Source organism: Sander vitreus, chromosome 14, assembly GCF_031162955.1.
Source record: "Sander vitreus isolate 19-12246 chromosome 14, sanVit1, whole genome shotgun sequence".
In the NCBI taxonomy this organism is placed as follows: Eukaryota; Metazoa; Chordata; class Actinopteri; order Perciformes; family Percidae; genus Sander; species Sander vitreus.
This window is the reverse complement of record NC_135868.1, coordinates 28,456,389-28,467,851: the sequence shown is the minus strand read 5'-3', so window position 1 is coordinate 28,467,851 and position 11,463 is coordinate 28,456,389. Positions and strand designations below refer to the sequence as shown.

The following is an 11,463-nucleotide window of genomic DNA, read 5'->3' as shown; positions in this document are numbered from 1 at the left end:
ATTTAGGTATTTGTAATTACTTAAGGTTTTTTTTTAGCCCTTAAAGGGGCTATATATTTTTGAATGAATGGGATTTACTTCACACAGCTCGGCAGACCGTTCCCCAACTCGTCAAATACTGACGCTTTGTCACAGCCCTCGGCGTCTGATTGACGCACAAGGCGCTCATGCACTAACATGCACTCACATGCACTAACATGCACTCACATGCACACGCGACCGGAGCGGCTCTCGAAACAAAGAACAGAGAAGCTCAGATTATAACACACACAGAGCCATTACTCCAACATAAAATTACATAGCAAATATTTGTTTACTGCTATAGTTCTGAATATCGAGAACAGCCTGTTTAAAATGTACATTAATTCATGCCGAAAACCCATTATACCCCTTCATATATTACAATCCATTCATTCCTTCAATCATTTCCTCCAGGTCATCCAGGTAAACCTAATAAATACCTTAATACTGAATAGGAATTACTTTTTTTTTTATATTAACCACTTAATCATTGACTAACACCTTAAACTGATGAAACATTATATATAACTATAACAATATATTTGTTGTGTAAATTTAGGGAAAAGTTATGTATCAATTAAGGTCTGCTAAATTTGGTATTCAAGGGCTTTTTGAAGTTAAAGTGTTTTTAAGGGTTTTAGTTTGGGCCTTTTCAGAACACCTTAAATGGCCTAAGAACACCTTAAATTGATAATTGATAATGAATGAATTAGTCAAATACTTGAAATGAATGTTTAAATTACAGTAAGAAGTCACGTACCACTTAAAATGTACTCTAATGGCTTTTTAAATGAAGGCGTTAATGAATGAACAGAAAAATAAGGGGATCTCTCTGGCTACTTAGTAGAGATCACTATTTTCTAACATCTAACAAACTATCACTGTACAGTGTAATGAAGTGTTAGACTTACGTTTGGTCATCTTAAAGGAAACCCTGGTCCTGAATGTTCTCTGGATGAGCAGCATGTGTACATTAGTGCTGCGTTTATGTAGCCTCCTCCAGGGTAATTACACAAACTAACAGGTGATATTCAGACACCGGATGGTATGGTTCTTTCAGGATGAGTCATATTTGTTGCAGATGAAATGCAGCTTCTTGCATTGTCTCTGCTGAGGTGAGTCACATCCACCTGTTACAGTTTGTGAAAAGAGATACGGTGGCCCGTTGGAGTCATTCACTCACACTCATTAATAAATAATTAGCAGCTTTCAAGCAGCTGGACAGCACCGCAAACCTGCTCTCATCACTGCTGACTCATGGAACTTCCTGTAATGACACACACACACACACACACACACACACACACACACATTACATATGTGCAGTGATAATGAGCCACAGCTGTGAACAAGTGTGCGTGCGTGCATGTGTGTGTGTGTGTGTGTATATTTCAGGAGGAGTTCCAATCTTAATATTCAAGTGTAAAGGTGGGAAGAGGAATTGTTGAATTCCATCCAAAGTAGCTCTGCACAATATATCGTTTTTTATTGTCATCGCGATATATAAACTGCCGCAATAAACACATCATGAAAGGCTGCGACACACGGCAAAAGACACGCTGAGATGATGTGTTAGTTGAAAGAAAACATCTGTTGCAAACTGCACTTTAAAATGTAAAAAAAAAATGTTTAACTGGCATTCTTCTTTTTGTGGAGCCTTTTATATTCAATTCAATGTTCAATTTGTTCAATAAAATAATGTTGGAAACCACGTCCATTCATGTGTAAGTCTAATAGTCCAGCCAGAGGCCTTCTGGAAGTCACCATGGAAATGGAAAGGCCCACCAGCTGCTGCATAACAAAACAGGCCACCTAGGGTCACCCAGAGGGGCTTGTTGTGAGAACAAAGCCTTGGCACGTGCTTGTTCAACAGCCATCGCTGGATCAATACACACACACACACACACACACACACAGGCTGTTATGTCACTCACTGAGATTGAAAGTTGCCCCTCAGTAAAAGAAGGAAGTTCTTAAACGTACAATGTGTAATTTTCTGCTGCTTGCGGTCTCAATAGGGGTCTCTCTATCCTAGTCTCGCTTTGCCAGACCCTCCTCCAAAGCGCGGAGGAGAGTCTAGCTACTCCACACAGCATTCGGGGATGGGAGGAAAACGTGCTCTGGTTTATTGGCATTTCTTTAAACCAATCACAATCGTTTTGGGCGGTGCTAAGCTCTGGAGAAAAGCCGTTGTGCCACGGCAAAATAGCCTCAGGAAGGAACTTGTTTTGGTGGAACATGTGTACGTTCAAAAGTAGTTGTAGTCGTGCAACAGAAAACTCCGATTGGACAGATAGTCTAGCTAGCTGTCTGGATTTACCCTGCAGAGATCTGAGGAGCAGTTAACCATAGTCCTCATTAATCCACCGGAGTTTAGAACGGCAACACAAAAAAAGCCCAAGGCAACGGATATCCGGCTTAAATGAGTGAAATCCGGCGGACTTTCCAGCGGCAACGGAGCAATCCCGGAAGTGGAATGTCAAGGATATAGACTGGTCTATCCAAACACGGACTTTTTGATAACTTTTTGTCATAAAGTTGCGTGGGCTCATAGGAGTCGTTGTCTTCATGGTTAACCACCATTGCCGAAGAAAATGCATCTGTTCACGGACGAGTTAATGCATTAAAGTTGTGTTTTATTGTACCTTTAATAATGTTCATGTCATTCTAAGGAAATAACCACAGTGTTTCCCTCATAATTACTTTGATTCTATTTGTGTTGGTAGCTGACCGGTTAGCAGGCAAGCGAGCTAGCATTAGCCAGCAGCTAAAACCACAATCTCACAAAAGCGCTGAGGTTGCCGCTATGGTGGCTTGATTTCGGCCAGAAGTGGGCACTAATCCGTTGGGTCTGATATGGACCTCCAGGGCAGAACTTTCCTGTTATTGCTGTTAGCGTTGTTAGTGTATGTCAGCTCTAATCCCGACTGAAGTATCTTAGTGGCGGGTAGGTTTGCCACCCGTTCCTTAAAATACGGAATCGTCCCGTATTTCAAAATATAATAGTGCATACCGTTCCTGTAGAAGCCACAAGTCCATATGAAATCAACGTTGTTTTAAGAAAAATATCTTTGCCGTCCTTTATTTTTCTGCATGAAAGGTGGCAACCCTAGTGGCTGGGAGTGAGGCAGACCGACCACAGTACGCAAGCTGGCTAACGTTAGACCCATACAGCTAACGTTACGTTACGTACAATCAACAACAATTATCAAAAATAACTTTATGAATGTGTTGAACGCTGTTGTAACCGTTTAACGTTACCGTACGGTTTAGACAGCAAGAACTATCATGAGCCACTTGTCAAGGTAGTACATTGTGGCAAACTGAACCGATATTGAAACATCATATCAACAAATTAGGTCTCTAATGTATTACTGTGTTGCAAAGTGGCATGTAGTCAATGAAAACATGATGCTGTGTGGCAGAATAAATGCTGTATTACTGGGTATAATTCTGTGACAAAGTATGATTTACAATGACCGCAGCTAGAGGGATCAAGAGTTATACGACGCCATTGACAGGGGACCAAGCGGCATGCTCCGTGTCATTGACGAAAATGTCAGATTTCTCTGGGTTTGAACATTGTTGGAAGCATTTGGGTACACAACTAGGTATACGTACACTTATTTATAGACCTTTTAAGGCAGAAATATTACATGTTCCATCTTTAAACTAAGAAATGTGGCCAAAGTCATTCTTGACAAATTGATTCATGCTTTTATTACTAGCGGGTTGGACTATTGCAATGCACTCCTCACTGGCATACCCAAAAACTTCAGCTGGTTCAGAACGCTGCTGCAAAACTCTTAACCAAAACTAGGAGAAGAGAGCATATGACTCCTGTTTTAGCTGGCTACTCATCTCTATTAGAATTGATTTTAAGGTTCTTTTATTAACACACTGTATAAAGCTCTTAATGATATAAGCTCCTTCATACATTGCAGATCTTTTGATTCCTTATAAACCAACAAGAGCCCTCAGATCATCCAATACCGGTATTTTAACTGTTTCCAAAGTATCCCAGTGGAAAATCTGCTTTCAGCTTCTAAGCTCCGAGACTGTGGAACACCCTGCCCAGTTATATCAGAAACACCAGCTCTGTTGACTCTTTCAAAACTCAACTAAAGACCTACCTATTCAGGCTGGCGTTTAGTTAATGTGCTTTGTTTTTAGCTCTTTTTTTTTCTACTGCCACTGCTACTTTTTCTATTTTTAGCTCTGGACCTTTTTTATTGTTTTTTATTCTCTTCTTATGAACTTCTCTTATGTATGTTGTCAACATATTTTTTCTTTCATTATTGTATTTTGTTTTAATACCACACTGTTAAGCACTTTGAGCTGCATTTAATTGTATGAAAGGTGCTATATAAATAAAGTTATTATTATCATTATTGTTATTAATAAAAAATGAAAGGACCATTAGGACGACAGTATTTTTGTTGTGAATGTAATGATGTACGGTTTAAAACACACTTGAATGACTGCCTGGGCTCCTGTGTGTTGAGGCAGGGGGGGGGGAATAAGCAGTGGCCCCACGGGAAGCCTGTCAGCTCACCTTTCACCCCTCCTCCAGAGGGAAATCAATCAATAAACCTGATCAATAACCAATCTATAAGGTGCTGTAATGTTGTGACAGATATCCATCCCACAACAAGCCTCTAAGGCCGCTGAGGGGCCCCCTCAGGGCCCCCTCAGGGCTGGGCAGGCAACAATGACAGGCTGAAGCCTTCTTTATCAAAGAATCTGTCGCCCCCAGCACACTTATGACACAAAGGAGAAAAAAACTAATCACTGGCAAAAAAAAAACAAGGCTGAACTGTTCAAGCCTGAGTGTAGATGGCAGAGGGCCGCAGATCTGAAACAGTCTCCATCTTTAAGAAAAGTCTTTCTTTAAGTGTTATATTTGTACTGGGATCGTCTGTATTTTGTGGTATTTGTCTGCATTGAGTTTATTGTGACATAATTTGTTTTTTTTTAATCTTTAGTCATTTTTTTATTTGTTTTTTAGTGTCTGTATTCTACGGAAGAGGATTAGAACTCTGACTTTAAACTCAGAACTCAAATACATTTGTTTCACATGTGGCCCTAATCCTCTTCCGTAGTATTGTGTGGTATTAGTCTGTGTTGAGTTTATTGTGTCTCAGGTGTTCTGAGACAGCTCTGCTTTCTGTCCCCAGAGTCAGAACTAAACAGGGACAAGCAGAGTTCAGTTTGTATGATCCACATATCTGGAAAGAAACTCCCTGAAAACAGCAGGTCTGCTGCAACTCCCACTTCTTCAAATCAAAACTGAAGACTTTTCTCAGTTCGATGCTGCCTTTTTGAAAAAGTAATTGTCCATTTCTTACACACATTTTTTTCTAGAGGAATGTGTAAAGAGATAATGATAATTTGACTCTATAGCTGAAACATTGATGTTCGCTTTTTGAAATTCCTCAAATCTCTTTTGAAAACAAACCTTAACTTATGATGCGTTGTACGAATTGTTTCGGTGCTTGAAATGAGTTTACCAAAGCCTTTAGGTTATATATGATTAAAATAGTAAATAAAGAGTCCCGTGTGAGAGTCCCGTACAGGAAACAGGAAACATCACTGCCTCTATCGCTGCCACAGGAAAGTTTTAAAACACCAAACACACTGAACTACCCGGGAGTTTATGTGCAACAACAAAGCTCAGTCGCTCCGTCTCTTTTCTCTCTCTCTTTCTCCGGGAAATGAAGCTGCCTTCAAGTGCAGTCGGAAATGTCGAGATCTATAAACGATCTGGAGGAAAACAGTTAATCGTGAAACATAATGTCTACTTGGGCAACATTGGGGGGGGGGGGGTTAAAGAACACAACAGGACGTCACACAAATGGGCTATTTCAGTGACACTTCCACCGCCAAAAAAAAGAAAAAATACTGTCAACAAATCCCACCAAAAAGACCAAAACCAACAATGTGTCCATCTGTCAATACTGTCTTACTTGCCTACCCTAGCCTAGTTTTAACAAATGTCACTCAAACAAAAGTGCACTTGTTGGGGACTATTTTCAGCGGTGGATTAATCCAACTTTGGAGCTTCAGTGAGTATTTAGTGGCAGCAGGACGGAGTGTATGTGGGATTGAGTCAAAATAAACTAGTGTGTGTTCAAGATGTATTACTTTGATACACACAATTTTTCTAGGCATTGTGTATAAAACAGTCCCTCCAGGATTTCGCGGCCTTTTTTTGAGATTGTTGCGGTCCAAAATGCCTGATTTTGCGGGAGCTTTTGTAAAAATATTGCGATAAAAGTTGCGATGTCTTTTATATTTTTGTTGCAATGAAGTTGCGGGAGACGGTGAAAGTTACAAAAAAAAGTTGTGATTTTTTTTTATTTTTATTTTTTTATATAGTTCTTTAAAAATAAAAAGGAAACTTGTTTTGGGGAGAATAAAACTACTCTGGGCTGAGATTTCCTAGTAACCTTACCAAAAAGGCTCAGGATGCTGCAAATGTTGGTATAATATGAAAATGGCTGGTGGATTTAAGACAAAAAAATAATAATTTAACACATTTAACAATTTGAACATATGTGTCAGTGGCTTGTTGATCTTTACATTGTTAGTTAATTTCCTAACCTGGCCTGGGACACATTCATACGGTTTGATAAAGTACTTATTGGATTTGACTTATCATTGCACTTATAATAACGAGCGCAGCTGTCCTCAATTTAGATCATCCTGTAGCCTACGTCTCATCTCCGTTTTTTCCTGCATCTGCCGTGTGTTTTTGTGTGTGTGTGTGTGTGTGTGTGCGTGCGTGTGTGTGCGTGTGTGTGCGTGCGTGCGCGTCAGTCGTGGGGGGAACTGAGCAGCAGCCCCGCCTGCTGCAGAGAGCCGACAAGATTGAAACAGCAGCAGCTTTAATCAGCGACTTTAGAGTGAAAACGTTCCAGCGTACATTGATGTTAACATGTATACAGGTTGGCAGGACGGTCTGAAATGTCTTTCGCTGTACGTTTTGTTGGTAAATGTGAGATGTTCAAGTCACACACATCTTGTCTTCATATCAGAAACAAGGAAATGAATTTGGCGACGTACGTGTGTTACGTCAACCCGTTCTCACTCCCGCTTGGTCAGTGGCGCTCAGAGTCACATACTGACACAAATTCTGGCATGTGGGACTGCTGTGATTGGTTGAAGTCGCGGGAAACTCTGGTTATTGGTCAAATTTGCGGAAAAGTTGCGGTGATTGGTCAAACTTGCGAGTCGCACCAAATTCACGGTGATTGGTTGAATTTGCAGGAATTGTTGCGTACGCGACATTGCGAAATCCTGGAAGGACTGATAAAAAGCCGATTGAATCCATTCTTGGAGTTTGATGCAAATAACTTTGTGGTTAAAAAAATATGGTGACAGGGCCATGCATAAAATGATGTCAATCAAAGTTTGATGTTAGTTTAGTTTCGTTTAGTTTATTTGTTTCACAGAACATCAAAAAAATAATTACATTGAAGAAATACAAAAATACACGTGAGGGTGTGGTAGAAACCTCAACCAAAGTACATACACTAATGTAGACGTACAAAATCAAAAATACATTTAGTTATGTTTGTTATGTTAGAATTATGAGCTCACATTGCTGTTGGGTTTTGCTGCCTAATTAGCACAGACACAATGTACTACAGGTGTATTGACATTGTTGAAAGGAAGAGGCAAACATCAGACACTGCGCCAATCTTTGGTGACATTTCTGCTATGTAAGGCATAACGATATCATGCCAGTATAAATCCTTCACATTGTAGGAAAATGCTGTTGTGGATGAAGGCCGGATGTTTTTTAAGTTCAATAAATGCAACATTTTCCCAAAAGTCAATGAGTAATCATGATCTGATTACAATATTGACCTTTTTTTTTTTCATAATCGAGCAGCCCTACCACAGTAATACATAAAATGATATTATCAAACACCGTGCTGATGAATGATGACTCACTCTTTATTCTTTCGAGACACCAAAATACTGTTTCTGGCCTGACTGCAGCCAAGAAAATGTTGATTCTGACAGTATTTAGGCTACAGTATGTTTAACAGTGGGCATCCTCTTTTCACAATCTATAAGTTTTAGAAATATTGATTTTGTCTATAAATGATTAAGACAGCTACTGATTGCAAGATCTACCTAAAGATAAACTGTGTCTGTGTATATGTACATAATCTTCTAATATGTTTTCCTCCTAATCTTTTTCTCACTTTATTATATTATGTGTGTGTGTGTGTGTGTGTGTGTGTGTGTGTGTGTGTGTGTGTGTGTGTGTGTGTGTGTGTGTGTGTGTGTGTGTGTGTGTGTGTGTGTGTGAATGGTGTGAAAAACCTTTTAAAAAGTCGCTCACAAAAAATGACCTTCTTTGCCACTAGATGTCACCTCAAGCATGTATTCTCTGAGACTACCCAAGACCACAATAACATCATACTGATTCATACATAATCCAGAGAAAGATGCATGCATCACATATAGGAAATACATGGATATACTGCCATTAGATAACCAAACAAACATCCCTTTCAGAAATGAAGACAAGTTATTATTTATGATGTTAACGGGTCTGCAGAGCAGAAATGATCAGCTAAGGATTAAAGGTATGTTTTGACGCATCAACAGAGATTGAGCTTCAGTTACTATTACATAATAGTGACTATTGATACAATGGGATATCATTATTTTCATAGTAAAGTGTTTGACAGAAATTCTGTCAGGATGTATGCTGTCATGTTATGTCATTGCTGTAGTTCACTCAAAGCTCTGTGAGGCAAAAGGCATCACAGTTTACACCAAAAATCAACAAGTCTGTATGAGGGGTGATTAGTGCCACAGTGAAGGCCAAGGGTAGGATTAACACAAGTGCATTAACAAGCAAAGGTTTGAGGCATTGTATTGGCACATATATTAAAAAAAAAATATCTTACTATAATATTACGTAATATATATATTACGTAATATCTTACTTTGAGGCCGTAACACACGGGTGAAAATGCAAAAATAATTGCGAAAATTAGAGACCTGCAAAATGAAGTGGTACCACCATATGGTATGATTTCTGTAGGCCACACAGAAACGCTTCTTCATTCCATTAAGAGAGATGAATCCCAACAGAAACAGTCATGGAACCGTCCATATACGCGTTGTTTTCACGGCAGGGATTGCCCCGCTTCCCAGCATTACACGCTAGTGGGCTCACCACTGGTAGTTATCAGTTTCTCTTCACTGACCACTAGTCTCGCATGTCCAGACCTTCCTCCACAGCACTGCGGAGGAGGGTCTGGCTAGTCCACACAGCATTCTGGGACGGGAGAAAAACATGCTCTGGTTTATTGGCATTTCTTTAAACCAATCCCAATCGTCTTGGGCGGTGCTAAGCGCCGGATGGAGCCACGGTGCCTCTGCAAAATATCCTCGGTAAAGAACTAGTTTTGGTGGAGCATTACGTTCCAAAGTTTTTTGAGAAAACTCAGATTGGACAGATAGTCTAGCTAGCTGTCTGGATTTACCCTGCAGAGATGTGAGGTAGTAACCATAGTCCTCACAAATCCACAAACACCAACACAAAGAAAGAGGAAGGGGACGGACATCTGGCCGCAAAGAGGGACTTTCGGCGAAATTTCCGGCGGTACCGGAGCATTCCCGGAAGTGGAACATCTTCCATATACCTATACCCTAGACTATTGACCACTGACCAGCAAAGAAAACAGGCTCCACCCTCAACAAACTGCGATGGCTGCACCTGATTGGACGAACGCATCACCTGGGGCTGTCTACTTCTGCATTTCAAAACAGACCAACATGGCGACTCGGAAATGTTCTTCTATTTTACGAAAATTCCAAAATGTATTTCTGAAAATATTTTACGCGAGAAATTGTCTATGCATCTGCTGAATCTGTCTTCATTTCAGATCGACAACGGTCAGTTAAGAAAGATTTTTGTCAGCTTTTGACAGGCGGCGAGACTCCACCTCCGGCTTCTCTTGTGGCACTAATCACCCCTCATACTGTCTTTCCGGTTGGGGGTTAATCCCACCTCCCACCTAGCTCGCGGCACAGAAACAAATGTTTTATTCTCTTATCTAGCCTGAACATTCAGTTAAAAAACAGACAGTGTTTCTCTGATACAGGACTGGTTCTAGCAACAGAACCGAAGCACATGTGATCCGCTGTTATAAAAGATGGGATGACAGGAAGAGAAGAGAAGAGAAGAGAAGCAGACGACCATTGGCTGGAATACAAAGGTAACCAGACTTGCATTGTTTGCTTTAAAAGAAGAAAGCCTCGGCTGTGACCAGCCTGGCTTCTGTTTCCTGTAGAGACACTGAGGGGAACTGTTGACTGATGAAATCGATGTTCCACTCATTTTCTCTGGAATTGGAAAGGATGGAGACAAAAAAAAGCCGACGTGCTCATCTCATCATCGTCGTCACGGCTGCGCGAAGGCGAACAGGAGGCGATTTGTTGGAGCGTTGTAGTGCAGGATGCCTTCAGGACGGCGGGGATGATGGAAGTGAAATGAGACTGCTTTGCTTGTCGTGTGGCGTTTAAACAAGCTCGATGACACGCCAGCCGGCCGCCGCAGTGACCGTCTGAACGCTTTTAATATCTGACCTGCCTGATTCCTGCTGAAACCCGATGAGTGCCCTGATGGGCTGCAGCTGGCGCTAAGAGCAGCGTCGGGGGAATTAGCTAGGCTAGGCTATGTGTTTGAATAATATTCATGTTGTTGCCGTGCATGTTTTTCATGCCCACGTTGTCTTCTTTTGCCATTTCCAGCCGTTTTTGTAAAGTTTGATGCCGTTCTGATGCTTTCGATTACGCTTCTCCTGTTTCTGTTTGGATTCGCAGCGCCGCCCGTCAGACAGTTCAATTGCCTCTCAAGCTGACGTTCCAATTTTTAGAAAAAGCAAACGAAAAGTAATGAAATGTGATACGTTACATTACTTCGATAAAGCAATTGAAATAGCTACACTGCTATTACGTTTTTAAATAGAGTAGCCTATCGCGTTCCCAAAGGGACCTTCCCAGCGCTGATTCAGAGGAAGCCGTCACTGCGTGTCTGTCTTCAGCACCGCGGACAGCAACAATGACTCGGCTCCGCAGGAAAGCTCTCGTGGCTCTGTTCCTCTTCACGCTGTTTATTTTCGGGGCCATGATGGGGCTCAGGACGCTCAAGCCCAGCGACGGTTTCTCGGACCTAGCCCCCGGCATAGGCATAGATTTCCCCGGGGAGAAGTCGGACCGGAGGCGGCTGGATGGGAGAGACGTGGCGCAGGTGTCGCCGGGCCAGTTCCACACGGGCAGCAGCAGTGACACTAAAGTGGTTTTCACCAGATCGGACCGTGAGTACAGCATATTCTACGATGTTCACATCTTCTACTACCTGTGGTACGGCTCTCCCAGCATGGACAACAAGTACATCCACTGGGATCATGT

The 11,463-nt window shown here is 41.4% G+C and overlaps 1 protein-coding gene across 1 annotated transcript in view; it reads left to right on the top strand.

Moving 5' to 3' along the window:
• The first annotated feature begins 10,098 nt into the window (after positions 1–10,098).
• The window catches only part of maneal (mannosidase endo-alpha like), a 16,935-nt gene continuing 15,570 nt past the window's right edge, over positions 10,099–11,463 (top strand). The window contains exon 1 of the mRNA XM_078267788.1: positions 10,099–11,463. This exon is cut by the window's right edge and continues 167 nt beyond it. Within this exon, the coding sequence (XP_078123914.1) occupies positions 11,114–11,463 (350 nt within the window). The 5' untranslated portion in view covers positions 10,099–11,113.